This window comes from Dunckerocampus dactyliophorus, chromosome 17 (genome assembly GCF_027744805.1).
Source record: "Dunckerocampus dactyliophorus isolate RoL2022-P2 chromosome 17, RoL_Ddac_1.1, whole genome shotgun sequence".
NCBI classification, from domain to species: Eukaryota; Metazoa; Chordata; class Actinopteri; order Syngnathiformes; family Syngnathidae; genus Dunckerocampus; species Dunckerocampus dactyliophorus.
Window position 1 is genome coordinate 8,184,101 of NC_072835.1, and position 19,685 is coordinate 8,203,785.

At 42.0% G+C, this 19,685-nt stretch overlaps 2 protein-coding genes across 8 annotated transcripts in view; both read left to right on the plus strand.

Annotated features, from left to right (window-relative positions):
* The window catches only part of shroom3 (shroom family member 3), a 94,142-nt gene extending 88,702 nt beyond the window's left edge, over positions 1-5,440 (plus strand). For all 7 annotated transcript variants that reach the window (XM_054756623.1, XM_054756624.1, XM_054756625.1 and 4 more), the window contains 3 exons: positions 531-696; positions 782-903; positions 3,749-5,440. In XM_054756623.1, the coding sequence (XP_054612598.1) occupies positions 531-696; positions 782-903; positions 3,749-4,138 (678 nt within the window). In that variant the 3' untranslated portion in view covers positions 4,139-5,440. The remainder of the gene's footprint in view (positions 1-530; positions 697-781; positions 904-3,748) is intronic.
* A 1,592-nt stretch (positions 5,441-7,032) lies between these two features.
* Positions 7,033-18,041, plus strand: LOC129170026 (ankyrin repeat domain-containing protein SOWAHB-like). The gene is made up of 5 exons (XM_054757147.1): positions 7,033-8,291; positions 10,860-10,982; positions 15,505-15,884; positions 16,229-16,416; positions 16,564-18,041. Exons 1-5 carry the CDS (start codon positions 7,124-7,126, stop codon positions 17,015-17,017), a joined length of 2,313 nt encoding a protein of 770 aa, XP_054613122.1. The 5' UTR covers positions 7,033-7,123; the 3' UTR covers positions 17,018-18,041.
* The last annotated feature ends 1,644 nt before the right edge of the window (positions 18,042-19,685 follow it).

Consider the following 19,685-nt stretch of genomic DNA (forward strand, 5'->3'; position numbering starts at 1 on the left):
AATATTTGTATCAGACTTGAACTCTATTGTTGCGTTCAAAGACACCACATCGTTGAAGTTGAATTCTCATTTTGAGTGATTTTTTTTGGATTTCCGAGCACACTTAAAAGCAGCACATTGTACTTCCGCGTGAAGAGTTACAGAGGGCGTGATAAGAATATGCACTTGTTGTTTTTATTTGTATTTCTCTTTATTTAGACCACACATACACGCATAATAAAGACGTTGTTGTGCTGTTCGGAGTGTCCGTGAATGCATCTCGTGTCGACGCAATGACGAATGGACTAGAGACGTGTTGGTTTGGAGTTGGACTGCATGTATGGTGTTGGAATCGCACTGCTCTTGATGTGTTCAGGTCACTGTGTGGCTCGCCATGCTGCCTGTGCGTTAATTACGCTAAAAAATGTAACGTAATTAAAGAAATAAATGAGTTACCGGTGTTGACGTGCTATTTTTGACAGCCCTAATATTTATATAAAGTCACCCTGCTAGTGGGAACTTTTTCCTGTATTTCCCAACCTGTCCCTCAGGTGGAGCTGTGTGAGGCCCTCAGGTGCAGTGTGGTGGCTCTGCGCCAAGAGAAGGAAGCTCTGTGTGAGGAGCAGAGGCGGCACCAGGCACTCGGGGCAAGCATCGACTCTCTGGTGCACAATCTATGCAAGGTCAACGAGCGGGACAAGTACAGCATGTTCATTGGTACTACCTTTTGGTACTACAGGGGGCAAATGTGGCAAGCTTGGCCCGAATCGGCTGTCAAATGGAAACTGGACTTGTCTTACAGGAGATCTTGAGAAGATCATGAACCTGCTGCTGTCGCTGTGTAGCAGGCTGTCGAGGATTGACAGGTCACTGCTTGCTCTGCAGCGAGACGAGCTCACACAGGAGGACACGTCAGAACAGAGGGTGAGATTTCACTGGGTAATTCCAGTTTTTGGTCTTTTCAGGCATGAATTTGTGAATGCTGTGTTTTTTTCTTCTTATACTTCCACTCCATGTGAGTGTGCAGCGCTGGACACGTACTACGAGGGCTGGGTATGGTTTATACAATATCATCCAATACCTGTGCCAAATCACACTTGGGACGGAATTTGGTGACATGCAAGTTGAACAAAATAGTTATTTAATTACTTCAGTAATATAAATGCAATGATAACTAAGTATCCATTCAAAACAATTCAAAAACACAACTTGTGTGTGTTGTAATGTTGATGTTCAGAATTCCTCTGTTCGTGAATGCACCTCGCTCGGCGTGACCACGACTGGTCCGTAATGAGGAAGTGTTGTGTAGCTGTTGCGAACAGCGCTACGCCAAAATATGTGTGCGGTGTTGGAACAAAGTGTCACCGCGCAATGCGTCCCGGAAACGCAATCGGTTCTGCGCATGCGCGGGACCTACGTCACTTCCTCCTTTGAACAGAAATGGTCAACAACCATAGTTCATACATGCAATATATTGGGGGGTTGTTTGATTAGAGATTATTATTAAAAGAGTTTGTTAGCGGACGCACGGTGGCGTAGTGGTTAGCATGTTGGCCACACAGTCAGGAGATCGAGAAGGTCTGGGTTCAATCTCCGTCGGGCATCTCTGTGTTCTCTGCGGGTACTCCGGTTTCCTCCCACATTCCAAAAACCTGAATTAATAGGTTAATTGGAGACTCTAATTTGTCCATAGGTATGAATGTGTGAGTGTGAATGAGTGTTTGTCTATATGTGCCCTGCGATTGGCTAGTGACCAGTCCAGACCCCGCCTCTCTCCCAAAGTCAGCTGGGATAGGCTCCAGCATACCCATGACCTTAGTGAGGATAAGCGGCATAGAAGATGGAGGAGTTCGTTAGCATGCAGATGTCTTCTAACCTCCACCAAGACGGAGCTACGTAAAAAGTTACAGACGGAAACCTGATATCCGGTTAAGTAAAACAAATGTAAATAAAAACATAAAATGCAGTTATATTTGATTGTAAACAACCATAAGCCATCAACCATCAAGAGTGCAATGATTGAGGATTCTTTTTTTCTAAACGGAGAAACACCATCCATCCAAACATGCTGTATCTTCCTAGCAAATGCTTTTGTTTGGATTCTTTCAGTGGCGAAGAAAACTTAAAATGATCCACTTGCACCATGGATGTGATATAAGGAAAAAAAGACTGATTATGTTGTAACTTTGCAAATCTTAATAATGGTTTTGTGTGTGTGTGTGTGGGGGGGGTGACGTATATTGCTGCTGTAAAACAGATCGGCGGAGGGCGTATATTAAACATGACTGAAATGTGACTGCCGAAAAATAGGCCGACCGGCTGTACAGTAGACGCGTTCTGCACATGCGTAGATCCGATTGTGTTTCTGGGACGGATTGCGCTGCTGCTGGCGCTTTAAGGTCAGCAGTACTTGCATATGTTACTTGCACAATATCACCTTCAAGCACTTGTTGCCAGGTGGCTGAGGCTGCATTCATGTACCACCCATTACTGGGTGGTACAGGTTACTCCCATTTATGCCATTATGACACTGACTGTACTGTACTGTAGTTATGCAGCCTTACTTAACACCCTCAATCGTCGCCATCTTGGCTGTGTATCAGAAACGGAGAGAATAACTTGAAATAATGGAGGTGGAAAGAAATATTGCAATTGTCATTTGCACTCAGGACCTAAGGACATAGTGTCCAGACGGTGTACTTGATGGAAGGACTTGAGATGGAGGTTATGTTCCATGCCTAGCAGGACCATGCCCTCCTGCTACATGAGCACATGCATACAAAGTCATTGTGTGGAAGTTAGTAAGTTACACTGCTGCGTCTCACAGCAACTATGGTGCATTTAAGGAGCGCTGAACAAAGTGTGAAAACCAAACATTTGAGGAAAAAACATTATCAGTGAAACATAAAGCCATAAACATGTAAAAATTGTGAGATTTTTTAAGAGTGGTACATGTATGCCCTACACTTGACCTGTATTAGCACATGTAGTCATCCGTTTGCGCTTCAAATTTCATGGCTTCATTCTATCACGCTTTTTCAAACATATGACTTAATAAATCATGCATTCAGAAGGTGCATTCAAAGACGCTGTGATATGTAGTATTCCACACTGGTCACTAGGTGTCAGTAATGTTCGGTGAGACACACAAGCACCAGACTTGATTGCCGAAAACAACAGGCTTTTTTTTTTGCAGGTTTGAATGATCTCACGACAGGCACAATAATCCCTAACACGGGCTACTGTTTGAGCAGTAACACACTCGATGTCACTTTGTGTCAGCCACCAACTCACATCCCCCCATCACATTTACAGCAACACACACGAACACCAGTCTTATTTAAATGTCTTGTTTTCTCTTATTATTTCTACTATGGTGGGTATGATGAGTGTAAAGGTGTTATCTCATGTCTAGAGAGGTCTAGTGATGTTTAAAAAAAAAAACGTATTTAGAAGGTCATAAACAGCTTTTCTATGCTCTTACTATGAAAATATTTCATTGATAAAGAATCCTACGTCACAGAAAGTCATTACGGCCGGGTATGGAACCAGTTAACTGCAATAAATGAGGGATTATTGTATTTTTAAATTATTACCTATTTAGGAATTTTGAAGAGGAAAAAAATTAAAAAATGAATTTTTGACCAAAAATCTGCAAATTTGACTCCAGAATGTGTGGGGATCCACTGTATTGCTAAAGTTGGTTAACATTTTTGACCTGTGCACATTTTTGCTGCAGGCTTTTCATGAGCGTATTTTGTCTCATCAGGATTCCCTCCATCAAAAGCGCTCTCAGCTCCTCAGCCAAACGGAGGATGCTTGGGAACTGAAGGAAAACCTGGACCGGCGGCAGCGCGTTGTTCACGCCATCTTGTTAGGCTACCTCACTGAACCCCAACTCCAAGACTACCGCCACTTTGTCAGCACCAAACCCTCCCTACTGACCCGCCAGCGGAACCTCGACGACCTCATACGTCAGCGAGAGGAGCAGCTGACTAGGCTGGCAGAGACCCTCCCGCCCGAGCTGGCGTCGGCTCGGGATCGGTCGGGAGGATCTTCGCACACATCCCCTAAGCCCACCCCCTGCTCCTCGCCCTTCCCACAGCTGACTTCTGGCCCCTCCCACTCAGTCAGGCCCACCACTGTAACATCACTGTGATGTCATGAAAGTGTAGGACATAAGAAGAGTGGATCTATGCACATGTCACACGATAACGTGCCTCGTTCTAGTTACACCCGACTGAATGTTTCACCTCCTTTTGTTTCTGATGAAAGTCACCAGCAAAAGTGCAAGCAATGGCTAGTTTCAGTTTTGATTTCGGTTATGTCCACTGTACATGAAAAATAAGTTGGGGTCTAAGGGTCAGCTCTTTATTTTACCGGAATATTTCACAGGTTTGTTTGCAGTACCTAAATGATATGAACCTAATTTTAAGTTAAATTGACTATTTCTTTCAATTCCTTTCGACTTTCCTGAGACGGACGCTCGCTGGCAAAGGCTGAGGAGAAATGAATGTTGAATAAAATGGACTCTAATCCTCATGCAGGCATGTTAGGAGCCAGAATTCACAGTAAAATGCTGTATTTACATGTTTTACACATCAGCTAATGGTCCTGTCAGACAGAATTTGCCATGCAAGGAAACTTCCATTGTGCTAAAATGAATGGGCAGGTTTGCTGGTGGCCAAAGACATAATAATAATGAAAAAACCCACTAAAATTTGATTCCACTTATTTTTTATATGGAAACATTTGATGTCAAAGATGAGGAGTCCAAAGATTCTGATGGGATGTTCGACGTTCAACTTTGTTTAGTTTTGTATTCCATGTTTTAAATTGCCCCCAAGTGATTCATTTTAATATAGAACACAAAATAAGCCAGCCTTCACATTTGGAAATAATTTATTTCATTGATTTTAAACCAAACAATAGATTACCAGAGAATTGCGTATTAATGTCATAATGAATTAAACTGGACATAACATTATTGTATTGTGCTCTAGTTACTTATTTGGTGTGTTTTCCTTGTCTTAAAAAACCTGTAAAGGTTTGACTTCATATAATAAAACGTTTTTCTTAATCTAGACTGTTAAAAGGTTGAAAGCAACAGATGGAAACATTGAGCCTCCAGAAAACATGTTTTATTAGAGTATTACTGCACTTATTCACTGAATACAAAGTCAGGCCAACCTCATGTTGTTGGAGGTTCTTTGTTGTTCTGAAATGTCTCTTATTTCTTGTCCTCCACCTGTAAATTTGACTTGTCTTTTTATTCTCCAAATATCACACACAACAAGCCTATCACGCTCACTTTTTCATGTAGTCCTGCTAGACACAAAAGATGAACTCGTACGTGCATTGGTGGTTGACTTGCGTGATTTGTACGAGTTGATATAGTGAAAAATGTCTCGTTTTGTTTTGTTGGGGCTTTTTTTGCTAAATAAAACTATTTTGTAAGTTCTGTCAGTGGTCCTATTCTTACTGCGGTGTTTGAAAGATCATGCTCAGTTTAGGTTGCCGCTGTCAAGACAATGCGTTTGTATTCATGTGCAGTGCGGCCATAAAGATGGCCACAGGCCAAAATGTCTATTGTGCAATTAAAAAATATTTAAATAAATAATACAGATTAAATAAGTAGTTGGTTATTTTTTATTCAATTAAAATTACAAATTAAATTCAGAATCACAAAATGCATTTTTTAATCTAATACACAGCATAGTTTTATTTTTATTTTAATGTATTAGTTGTAATACATGTTTTTATTTACAATGTATGCTAAACAAAAATGGATTTTTGCTCTGTTTTTCACAAGCTGAACTCAACAATGTAAACTTTCTCTGTACACAAAAGGTCTTTGTCAAATATTGCTGACAAATCTCTCTCGGTCTATGTGTTGAGCATTCATAATTCATCCACCTCAGGGGTGCCTTAGGTTGGCCACAACAAAAGGCCACACCCAACATGTCACCCATTCACCATGTTTGTGATGCTCTGGATCGACTTACACGGTATTTGAGGATAATGAGTTAAACTGCATATTTTAGAGTGGCCTTTTATTGTGGCCAACTTAAGGCGCAGCTGTGCAATAATTGTGCTGTCTAATCAGCGTCTTGATATGCCACACCTGTGAGGTGGATGGATTAGAAAAGTTGAACGCTAACACCGATTTAGACAGATTTGTGAACAATATGCGGTAAGCCTTTTGTGTTCATAGAAAATGTTTAACATCTTTGAGTTTAGCTCATGAAACATTTGAGCAAAAACAAGTGTTGCGTTTACATTTTTGATGTGTATATTTTTATTTATAACTTTTTGTAACACTACATTTAATTAAACAACACTTTTGTAATGTATGTACATTATATGTGTATGTATGTGCAGATTTTTATTTAAAATTAATAAAATAAAACAGAAGTTTGTGTTGCTGTACCGGGTGTCCCTAAAGTCCAGCAATATAAATAAAGATATAAAAAATATTAGACAAATATTTGTAAAGTTTTACTATATATATATTTTGTAGGTTTTTGTAGATTTTTGTACATTTTAAAATTTTAAATTTAAAACATTTTAAATTTAAAACATTTACATTTTTTCATTATTAATTTTGCATTTTTTTTTATTGATTATTAAATACACATATTATACGTGTATTATATGTGCAGATATTAAATTTCATCAATTAAAAAAAGTTTAATATATTACATTACTTATTTTTATTATACATATTTCATTGAAAATACTCGCCCCCAGACAGCTGGGATAGGTTCCAGCGTACCACCGCAACCCTCGTGAGGATAAGCGGCATAGAAAACGAATGAATGAATGAATTTAAAATACTATAAAAGTCTCAATATACAATATGCATTTTACCTTAAGTGAACTTTATGACTGTGACTTTAATTTTAATTGTCATGACTGGCCTGCGAAGGAATAATGTATTATGATTACTGGACATGGTGGTATTTTTAACGTTTAATATTATGAAAGGTTAACCTGTGTTAAAGAGCTAAAATTGGCTGGATACAGTACTTCCGGTTCACCTGCAGGCAGGAAGGGGTTAAATACCTGAAGTGGGCGAAACTTAGGTTCACTCCCGACCTTCGAAACTAGCAAGAAGCCGAAGACTGAAACAAACAAGTCCGGAATGGCCACAGATTTCACACAGGACTCTGTTTTACATTTTATCCAGAGCAGAGGCGGCTCGGTGAGGAATTCGGATCTGCTTCTGCACTTTCGGGGATTCCTACGGGATCATGCGGAGCAGGTTCAGAACCGCGAACTCTTCAAGAAGTTCGTTAACTCTGTGGCCACCGTCAAACAGGAGCACGGAGCCTCGCACGTCGTTCTCAGGAAAAAGTTCAGAACTTCTGCACCAGGCGGGGGTGGAACCACTACTTCCGGGACTGTCGCCGGGAGGACGGCTGAGCCCTCCCCGGAGAAGGCTGCCTTGAACCCGGCTCGGGGCAGAGGGAGGGCTCGGCAGAAAGAGGAGCCAACACCCACTGTGCTAAGTGGAGAAGTTGGCATGAAAAATGTCTTACCTGCGGCAGGTATCATACTTAATAACAACAATAACGTCCAAGCTAATTTGAACTTGACACCAACAGCAGCCGAAACACAAACCTGGGCCCAAAGTGGACCGGCACCCAGACACCAGTACCTTCATGTGGGTCCACAGAAGGTGGGGTTCGTATCTGCCTCGGTCCAACATATCAAACAAACTGAACCCAGTCTTCATCAGGGTCCGGGTCTTTCTGAGCCACGCCGGGCCAGACACAGGCAGAGCTACAAAACCGCAGTCTCCTATGATGAAGATGAAGATGAAGGGATCCAGATGAAGCCAGGAGGCCATCTTGGCCCCATCTCGGCCTCCACAATAGATCAGCATGTTGCCACACCATCCTCACCAGAGAGGAGTGTTCCCAAGATTTACATCCAGAATGTGGAGCAAGGAAAGGGGCTCCCGTCCCACCCAGGATGGAGTTTGGAGTCGAGGAAGGAGCTGAGACCACCAAGGCAGGGTTTGAACCTTGCATGTCTCCATGAGGAGGTGATGCCCACCCGACGTAGTCTACCCGCTGAGTGCTCCTTGCCAGAAGTGGAGGAGGAAGGACTGTCCTCACAGCCTGGTGGTGCTCCGTTGGATCACAGACAAGGGTGCAGTCAGCGTGAGCGTGCGTGGATGTCTACCAGCCACAACAGCATCTTCTCGCCTTCATCTCATGCTGGCCTCTCATGCGGTGACTGGTCGCTCTCTGGCCCTGGAGGAGCAGGATGGAACTGCAGCACCGAGAAACTACAGGTGACAACAGGTAAGGCGGTTCTTTCTGTGTTTTTCTTAACCCATAAGAAGCCACTTTCTACTTGAAATGTCCTAAATGATTTGTGCTCTGCTTGAACTCATTACGTCCCAAAGTGGGGAAAAAAACGGTTTACGACCTTCTAAATACGCTTTTTAACATTATTAGAGCACTCTAGACATGAAATAACCCCCCTGCAGTTACCTTTTACACTCGTTTTACCCAATATAGTCGACATAACGAGGGAAAATAATCTACAGTATTTAAATAAGACTTGAGCTTGAGTGTGTTAATGTAAATGTGTTCACTAGGGGAGCTAAGTGAGGGGCAGACAGGAAGTTACGTCGGGGGTTCAGGGTTGCGTTTTAGCCGTAACAGTAGCCCGTGTTAGGGATTATTGTGTCTGTTGTGAGATCATTCAAACCTGCAATAAAAGCCTGTTGTTCCGGCGATCAAGTCTAAGCTGCTTGTGTGTCTCACCGAACATTACAGTAACATTACTGACCGGTGTAGAGTACTACATATAATTGCAACGTCTTTGAATGCATCGTCTCAATGCTTTATATTTGTATTTTACTTAGGTTAGTCATTTTTATGCTTGAAATTGCTTAATTCGGGCATAATATTTGCTTAAATATGCATATTTTTTTACTAATAGGTCATATTCAAGCATGAAACAGCAGGATTTATTCATTAATATATTTTAAAAAAACATAATAGAGTGAAGCAGTGAAATGCAAAGCGTGAAGTGGCAGGGGGTTGCTGTGCAGAAGCACAACAATCTAAGACAATGTAATAATAACAAAATTATACAATGATTGCCTTTTGTGTTTCATATAACTTTAAAAATAATAATAATAATAAATAATAAAATAAGTAGACAAAGCAAAAAGTACTATTGGCTGCCATTCAAATCCTATGGCTATTTGTCCTCCTGTGTCCAAGAATTGTTTACACGTGAGTTTTTGTAAACAATACATAATTATATCAACAATGTAAAAATATGAACAACCCAACAAGAAAAAACACATATCTGTAAAAAAATAAATCAATGTCATCACACTAGTATTCATTTGATATTGATGCTATTGTTATTATTGATAATATCAATATTGGGACCTTGTTGTTCATGCAGACTCTTCCACTTGAAGGCAGTTTTTACATGTATGGATGAAGCAAAGTTTGTATGAGGGATGTCCCGATCCAATCTTCAGGATCGGGATTGGCTTTATTTTGTCTATCGGATAAAATCGACGTCCGCCACGAGATCGGGCCAATCCAGTTTTTGTATAACGTTCGTAACTCTGGGCCACACTCCAACATGGTAGGTGCGGTAATGCGCCTCGACGCTGGTTTCCACTCGACTCCCGCAAGTCGTAAGAAGAAGAAAACACAACACCACCATGCAGACATGTCCACGGTGTAGCTTGCTGTAGTTAGCTTCACGTTGGACGCTGGATATTCGGCTCTGTAGCTACAGCGCTAGTTCCCCCTCACTGTGCCCGGACTGCTGTGTCATGGTGCGGGGAGCTTGCACAGTAAGTGCCGCTGTAACCCCTGGTTGTTTATACTAGGGACCGTCAATAAAATACAATTGCGTTGAAGAGAGTTTGTTGAAAAAAAGTCATATATTCTAAATTATAGCACAAATTGATATATAACCATGTCAAATGATTAGTCCTATTTTGCACACCCATTTTTTCCAATTTTATCTTTTATTGAATGGACTTTTATTGGATCTTTTATTGGATTAGGGACCTGACTCACAGAGTTTTCTTCCAAAAGCCGAAGAGTATTGTTGGCCATGCTATGTAACAAAGTAAAGTAAAGTAAATAAAGTAAATTCAGCAATACTTTGGTTTCATTATTTTTAATGCTTCGAAGAGGTATTTTCATAACCATATTCATTCCACAAATTCATGTTTGTAACAAAAGCTTATTATAAAAAAAAAAAAAAAAAAGGATCGGATCGGATTGGCAAGACTATAAAAAAAAATTGTATCGGAAGCCAAAAAATGTGGATCAGGACATCCCTCAACCATTTGTATTTGTATACAGTAAATCCCCGCCCCCCCTTTGTCTTTTTCGCCATGCTAATTTTATGAATTTTTTTTTGTAACGTGTTCGTGGTCCTTGAACGCACACAGTTGTGTGCTGGGACACAAAACTTTGGCTCCAGAAGCGCCAGCTTCGACTACAGCTTTTTCTTTTTTTGAGTATTGATATCAGTACGACTCATTCCTACTTTCCTGAATTATTTTGTAGTGTGGGATGTTAGAAAAGGCTTGACCAAGCGATATTACCCAAACAGAGAACAACAGTCAGCAACAGAAGATACGAGGAAAAACAAACCGTTTACTTCTTCCTGCATGTGAGGTGTAGCTTCATCCACAACGGCAGTGACCTGGCGGAAGCTTTGTCTTTTTGTCGCATTATTAATGCTCTTGCACCATATTTTCACATTTAAGAGGTTTAAGGAAGCAGAAAGTTGACCTTGCCAGCCCACAAAAATGAAATAAAGAAAGGCACTAAATTGCAACACGTCAGGGCTTCATCTTTGTTTTCCCTCCATGTGATCAGGTGACCTGGTGGGCGCCATCGAAAGTGGAGAAGTCCTCCAGCGAGCTCATGAAACAACAGAGCTTGGCTCTGCAGCGCATCACGCTGACACCAAGGTCAAAACATCCTGGCATCGCTCTACAGGTCAGCCCCCTGACAAACCTGCATTTGCTGCATTGTGTTTGTGTTGATCTGATACCAAGTTGAATACAGTTGTTAACTGAGAGTATAACCACAATAACGCGGGACAAAGATGTTAGGCAACAAACTCATTATCAACAAACTCATTTGTGAACATTAAAAAAAAATATAGAAATACACCAATATAAGACAATGTAACGATATCAACAGAATAAGTTATTCCTTTATTCCAGGGGTGTCCAAACTTTTCCAGCGGGTGCCACGCACTGAAAAATAAAGGATGTTCTAACTTTTTCCTCAACCTAATAAAAAAAAAAAAATCCAACTTTATTTTGTTTTGTTACAACTTTAAAAATACGTATTTTTCTTTAATATTTCAACTATTTGTGACTAAAATATGATTTTTCCTCATATTATGAGTTTATTCTTGGAAAATTGACTTTTTTCTATTAATATTTTGACTTTATTCTCATAAAATTCCAGCTGTTTTGTTCCATTTCTGCTGGGTTTTTATTTTTTCATTTCCCCCACTATTTCAACTTTATTCTTGTGCACTTTCTTTTTGTATTAAATCTTTATTCCCACAATATTTGTTTTTTTTCCCATAATATCATAACTTTTCCCCTAGTCTAATTTTCCAAAAATATAACTTTATTTTTCTTAGTATGTTTCTCATGATATTACGACTTAAACAAAACCATCTTTATGCTACTAAAATGCTGTTATTTTTCCTGATATTACGTTATTCTTGTCAAATTTACTTCTTTTTTTTCACAAGATTAAAACTTTTTGTTTCAATATGTTCACATTATTCTCATAAAATTACTACCGATTGTCCCCCGGGCCACACTTTGGACACCCCTTCTTGGGTAATATCGCTTTACTAGATACAATTGCAAACAATATTCCAATTAACAGTGTAACAATATGAAAAAAAACCATAACAGTTTTTGTGACAACAAACATAAGGGACAAATATCCTAACATATCAAATCAATAATATGTTATGAATATAATATATGAAATGCATATCTCATCACGCTAGTATCAATGCACTATCCACCCACCTGCAGGGGGTGACATCGTCTAATTTGCATAATTAGCCATGACGCAGGTCACATGAGTACTTTTGAGGCCATGTCCACACGAACATGAGTCTTTTTTTAAAAACGCGTATTTTCGTCCACACTCAAACGTTTTAAAACTGAGCTTTTGGGAAAACTGCTGCCGGAATAGGGATCTTCAAAAACGATGTCTCGGGGTTTGCGTGTGGTGTGGGTAAAACGCAGCTTTTTGGTTTGTGTCATGAGAAATGTCCGACATTCTCTCATGTTTTTAAACCTTTCTTTAAAAACAGAACATGAAGTTGCTGATTTACGGGTGTTTCATTTCGTGCAGCGTGCTTGTGCCTTAAAACACGTCCAGGGGCTCCGTAAGTGTGCGCTGATTTGAAAGATAATGCACATGTACAGTATATAGCACTGTATTGACGGATAGATGTGGTTAGAATGCACGACCAAGTCAACTGCGGTTGCTTTTTCGGGGCCTGATTTGATAATTGATTTGCCAAAATGTCAAATGATTAAAAATGATTAAAAATTGTAATCAGATTAATCAGTTTTTAAATTAATTAATCACCATTAGCTACTATGTCTGAAACATGCGCATTTTTACCATTTTTTAACAGAAAGATGAATGACAGGAGGGTTACGGTATGTATATTTGTATGTATTAACAGCTCCAAATAAACTGAATACATCAATCAAGCTAAAAGATGCTACACAAAATCAATTTATATAACACTAGTCTCCTTTAACAGTAGCAGAACATTTGAGTCACAGTTATTATGAGCAATGATGGGTTGCGTTCAAAGACATCATGTAATTTAAGGTAAATGTGCTTGTTTTCAGTGTATTTTCCAGCATACTTTAAATGTAGCAAATTGTATATGGTGTTGGAATTGTATTGCTGTTGTTGTGTTCAGGTCAGAATGAAGTTAGAAAAGCGCGTCAGACTCTGTGTGACTGTGGGGACGCTCCGCTGTTCTTCCGTCTGCCATCATAACCGAGAGGGGTGCTTGCTCTTGTGCGCATGCGTTAATTACACAAACAAATGTAACGTAATTAATTAAATAAAGTAGTTAACATGCCATCAACATGTTATTTTTGACAGCCCTAGTTTTTATGTATAAGGTACAGTGTTGGGCAAGTTACTTTGAAAAAGTAATTAGTTACAGTTGGTACTTACATGTCACAGAAAGTAACTGAGTTAGTAACTCAGTTGTTGCATCTAAAAAGTAACTAGTTACCTGGCAAAGTAACTCTAGTTTTAAATTACAACAATAAAAATGGTCTTTTTCTCAACCTGAAATATAAAAATCGAGTGCAATAATTCATAATAAATAAAGTAAAAAGAGTAGAGCATTGTTTAGATGTAAAAGCAACATTATTTATTTATCAAAATTATCACACAAACACTGCAATTCTTTTAAGTATAAAACAAGCAGTATAAAATTATGAACTTTGCATAATAAAAATGAACTTTGAATAAAAAAAAAGTAAAATTAGCATGAAAATACAACATTTTCACAGCCTTAACTTTCAAATAATATATTTCAAGTATGTTATTTTTACTTTCAATAAATAAGATATTTCCAACTATAGTAATCCTGAAACAAGTGCAAAAGAAAATAAATAACAATGAGGTAAAATGCTCTTAAACAGTATTGCACTTTAACCTGAACTTTTTTGCACTCTTTCCACCATAACAGAAGTTCTTTTTCTGAACCAATTTAACATTCAGTGCTATATCAGGTTGTGAACCACTGATTGAAACGCAAAAGCAGCAACTTCTCAAATCTTTGGCCTGAGAGCCTGTTCCTCTCGGGAGAAAAGACTAGCTTTCCCAGGCTAAAGAGTCTCAACAGGAGCACTGGAGGGAGTGGCAGCGTTTAAACGCAGTGAAAAGTGCATTGAGCTCTGTGCGAGTTACAGGCTGCTGGACGGTAAAATCGAGTTTGGCTTGTTTGGAAACACGCTATAGCAGGCGGGCGAGCAATGAGCGGAGTTGTACCGTGACACGACTGAAGGTGCTTCGTGAGGTTTGAATTGCTCGTCACAGACGTACATAGTGTCTTTGTACCGGGACACAACGTGCATCTAACATGTACATTTTTCTCTTTGATCTCAGTCACATTTAAAATAGTGTCGATACTTCCAGCCTGTAAATGCCGATTTTGTACCTGTTCCTGGCCCTGCTTCACTCGCCGTCGCTCCCTCTTGTTTTGGTTGAGACCGCATGCAGCATGGGATACGTGAGCATCCTCCCACTTGACTCCTCAGCCAATCAACACGCGTGTGACCCGCCGCTAACTGTCTCATCTCAGAGAGAGAGAAATGACCTCCCCCAGCCGCCAAGCTTGAATCAAAGTAACTAGAACTAACTAGAACGCCGTTGCAAAAATGACAACAGTAACTAGTTAGATTATTCTGTTAGTTATTAAGTAACGGCGTTGGTAACTCCGTTATGTTTTAACGCCGTTACTCCCAACACTGATGAGGTATTAAGAAGCAGCATTATGGGCGCCACGCACGGGTGGCGACTCCATTCATTTTCAATGGAACCTGCGTGATAGGGCGATTATCGAGTGTCACCATCCAGCCAGGCGACACGCGGAATTCGTGCGTGTGAAGGTTTGTGCTCGTGCGACACGTGTCTTGCGACGCGGTCCCAGAAAGTTAAAAAATGTTGAACTTTTCATCGCTGTCGCCCAAACGAGGACCAATCAGTGGGAGTTTCATTGGTCGACCAATGAGCGGACAGGATGCTAATCAGTACGCTATACTTGCGGTGTCAGATTTCCCGGAGCTCGTTGACATTTCTGAAAAAAGAATATAGAGATGTAAAGAAAAAAAGCAGCGGCTTGGAACTGGCTGGCGCCAGAGTAAACATATCTGGTAAGTTTACATTAATTTACACGGACATTTATGTAAGTTTGTCTGCAAAACGAGCAAGATCCGGTACTAGCAAGAGTCCTCGATCAAGAGTCATCTGAACTACTTTGATACTCCCGAAATTCCCTCCACACCCGTCAGCCAATCAACCCTTGGGAGACTCGTGCAATTTGCTCTGGAGGTGAATGCGTCGCTCACCTGTGTAGCTGGTCACAATCACCTGTCGCCTCCCGTGTGCATGGTTTCATACGCGATGGTGATGAATTTCGCCAATCGCGGTCTCGCATGTTAGGTTTGTGTATGTGTGCCCTGCCATTGGCTGGTGACCAGTCCAGGGTGTACCCCGCCTCTTGCCCAAAGTCAACTGGGATAGGCCCCGGCATACCCCCGCGACCTGAATGAGGAGAAGCATCATAGAAAATGTGATGAACACTTTTGGAGACTGACATGAAAGCACGTATCTGAAGCACTCACAGCCGTGATGACGTCATCTGCCCCCTCCCCCAACCTCCCACTCCAAATAAAAACACTGTATTGCTGTGTTATCATATCTCCTAATGTCTGTTTCTCAGGTGATCTTTATGATGACCACGAGTCGAGTGACGGCTCCGCTTCTTCACCAGCGCCCCATCAACGGCCGACACTCGCCAGACGTGTCAGCAGGAGGCTGCGAGGCAGGATGTGCCGCAGCGTGGGCGCCGACCTGGACCAGCTGCTCCACGAGGAGGCGGCTCCAGGCAGAGCGGGAGGGAACGAAGCGGCGCGACTGAACCGCCTCCACCGGATCTCGTCCTCGCTGAGCCTCCGCTACAACCTGTCGTCCTCGTCGCTGTCGTCCTGCTCGACACCGTCCCGCTGCAACAGCCTCGCCGACTTGGCGGAGGGCGCGGAAGCGAAAGGAAACAGTCCTCCGACAACAGGCAGCACTCATCATGAAAGCCCCAGCAGACAGGTGAGACAGCAGGAACACTCAGGTCAGCACTTGAAGGACATTTTAGACATGAATTATCATCAGCCCATTGGCGCCAGTCTCTCCAAAGATAACTTTCTCCCGGATTCTTTGACGAAGTTGCGTGACGCCAGCAGGTGATAGTCGCTGAGATGTTGACACTTACCTAGCATAAACACACACTTCCAAGTCTACCTCAAGGCTTACTGACTTGTTTGTAACAAATACTCACTCACGTTCTAGTCCAGTGGGCCTCTAATGAATGAAACGTGTTCATGTCATCACGCCAGCTTGCTTGGATTTTTGAAACAAGTGAATGAAGTAAGGATGTTTTATTTCCTTGACAGTCATTGGTTCCTCTGGAGCCCAGGGAGCATGCCTGGCTGGTAAAAGGGGCAGCGGGAGCCTGGCCAGACATCTACTCCCTGTTCCGAGAGGACCCCACCCTTCTCAACAGACGAGACTTCATCTCCGGCTTCACTGTGCTGCACTGGATTGCCAAACACGGCGACCACCGAGTCCTCAACACCCTCTGGTACCGCTTGAGACTTGTTGTTCTTCTTCTTGGCTCCCCAGCCTGTAAACGGAACGGAGTGAAAATGAACACAGTATCGTCATGAAGACGTCTTCCATCTCACTTCTTTGATTATTATTACCAAAGTTCCTCCACATGTGCTTTCAGGTACGGAGTTCAGAAGGCGGGTTCCACCTTTGACATTAACGCCCGGTCATCATGCGGCCAAACACCCCTTCACATCGCTGCCATGCACAGCAACAAGAACATGATCCGCCTGCTGGTCAACAAGTTCCATGCCGACGTGAAGCTGAGGGACACCGCCGGAAAGAAGCCCTGGCAGTACCTGAGCCAAAGCGCACCCGTGGACGTGGCGCACATGCTGGGCGCGCCCGTGCGCTCCGCCAGGCGAGGAGAAGGCGGCGCCACCGGCGCAGACCACAGCAGTGAGCAGAAGCCTCACCACCACCGCCGCCATCGCCGCCATCACCTGTCCTCTGCCTCTTCAGGGGAAAGACCCAGGACCGTCTCAGGCGCCAAGGTTAAAAGATCATCATCCATCGCAGCGTTCCTAAAACACAAATCGCTGAGTCGCTTCCACGGATACAAGTCTGATGGCTGATGGCTCATGGCAGGAGTGAAATACATGCGGAATCCCTCGGTCACGGTGCAACCAAAAATAATACCAAATAACACCAATAAACACGCCACATTTTAGTCTCATTTATAACCCGCAAGACATGCTGGGAAGCCCACATGCACGCTTATCCAACAGGAAGTTACCCAGCATGTCTTGTGGGTTACACATTACTATAAAACATGAATATTAGTGTGGAAGCGTCGATTTCCATACCATGTAGTGCAGTGTAGCCACATTGTGTGTTACTTGTTGTGTTATTTTTGGTGGCACCGTGAAGAAGGCGGTTTGATGTCAAAAAAGACATTTGGTCGGGGCTCTCAATTCCTGGCGACTAGCGGGGTACGACTGTACAACCAAACATCGAAGCAGATTGTGCCGGACATTCATGCCAATGTCCACACGTTTGATGTAGGAAGTACTCTCAACGGGTTAAAAGCACCAAAGGTTTCACACGTTCTGCAAGTGCGTAGATGTACGGTAGATCAGGGGCATCCAAACTTTTACTGAAAAACCAAAGGATTCAAGAGGAGCCATTTTCATATTTCAAATGTTGTAAAAAGGCTAAACAATCCATAATATGTATTTAAGGACAAATGTTTTTATCATGGGGTGGCATGGCTTCGGTGGTAGAGTGGTCGTCTCCCAACCTGGAGGTTGCGGGTTCGATCCTCCTGTCATCGTGTAGAAGCGTCCTTGGGCAAGATACTGAACCCCCAGTTGCCCCTGATGCTGTGTGATCAGTAGGTCAATGTGCTAGCAAAGCGCTTTGACTGCCTTGGAGGTGGCAAAGCGCTATACAAGTGAAAGACCATTTACTTCCTGTTATGCTTTAGGTGACAAAGTAGAATATTATTCTTATCTTTTTGGACTATGTGCCAAAAACCAAGTTGTGGGCCGCAAATGGCCACACTTTAGACAGCCCTGCAGTCGCTGGTGAGGTTTTGTATCGGTTTTACCGGACAGTATTTGTATTTGTTGTTTGTACATTCACTTCATATTAAATCACAACTGGATGTGTTGTTTTTCTGAGATTGTTTGATCTTTGACACCAGTGACACCACACTAGAATCATACTGGCTCACAATGAAAGTGACTGCATCGTTTCTAAACAATCCCAAAGATGTATTATGTTTAATACAAGTCTGTGCATCACAAACTTATACAGTGGATCCCCGCACATTTGTGAGTCAGAATTCACAACCCAAAAAACACACCTTATTCACCATAAGTCGGTAATCATTTAGAAATATGTGACAATACTGTACAGATGAAATGTACAGCATACATGAACCACTGTTACATGTTTACGTCTTTATGCTTCACTGAGCGTGTTATTCCTCAAACATTGAGATTTTGCACTTCGGCGGTCCTTGAACGCACCATAGTTGTGTGCTGTGACGCAAAAGTTTGTTTGGCTGCAGAAGCACTAGCTTTTATCGTCATTGACCATCTTACGTTATCATTCGTCAGTGGTGAGTACTTTTTATACTTTAAATGCGGTTAGTGAGGCATATTTAACCTGGATTGTGTCGCTAGTGTACAATGGCAATTGAAGAGGGAAGGAATCTAAGACTTAAAACGGTCACTTTTGTTGCAAATGTTGAGGTTTGGGATTTGACTGACGGAAATAAGTCCCCCTATCAACCAGGAAGCACTGAAATGAAATTAGACCTGTACCTTTTAAAAATACTCCAAAACTCAACTCAGAAAGTCTCTTCCATCCCAACGTCTCTACTGCAGTGAGCAAGACTGGACTACAGCACACACCTGGTGAGAAAAAGACCACACGAGGCACCACAATTCATAAATGGAAGAAATATTCATGTTTTAGGTGAAGTTTCAGGATGAAACCAAAATACATTATAGTCGAACTTCATTTGACCTTTAAACTTTCCAGTGCACATGTCTAACTCTTAAGTGTTTTACATGAGTCGGTGTTTGGGGACTGGGCTCTGGGCTGGGGATTGGAGGTTGCGTGCCTGGACAGACGCAAGGCGTACAGGTGTGTTCAGTGGGCAAAATGCACGCCTCTTATTGGTCAGTCCCTGGGAGTGACAATATTTTCACAATTGACCGGCAAAGTCCCAAAGGTCGACTGGTCGGTCGCGATCAACAGATTGGACCCCTGCTGTAGACTCATCGGCAGGCTGCAACAGATACAGAGAGACTGGAAGAGTCACAAACAGACATACTGTATGCTTGGGATGGGAAATTCCATTCCTTTCACTGACTCGTTATGATTCACTCACTGAAGTACTTTCCTCACGCGAGTCTTTTGTCACATAGTGACTAGCACATCACCCGTGAGTCAGTGAAACTTGAATCTTCGTTGAACACCTGTAGTTCAGTGAAACTCAAGTCTTTGTCGAGGACCATTTAAGTTGAGTTTAACTCAAGTCTTCAAGTGCCTGTGAGTCACTGAAACTCCAGTCTTGGTGGAGCACCCGTTAATCGGTGAAACTCGAATCCTTGTTGAACACCTGTAGGTCAGTGAAACTTGAGTCTTTGTCGAGGACCCATGAGTCAGTGAAACTTAAGTCTTTGTTGAACACCTGTAGGTCAGTGAAACTGAAGTCTTTGTCGAGGACACGTGAGTTAACTCGAGTCCTCGTAGAGGGCCCGTGAGCCGAGTTTAACTTAAGTCTTCCTC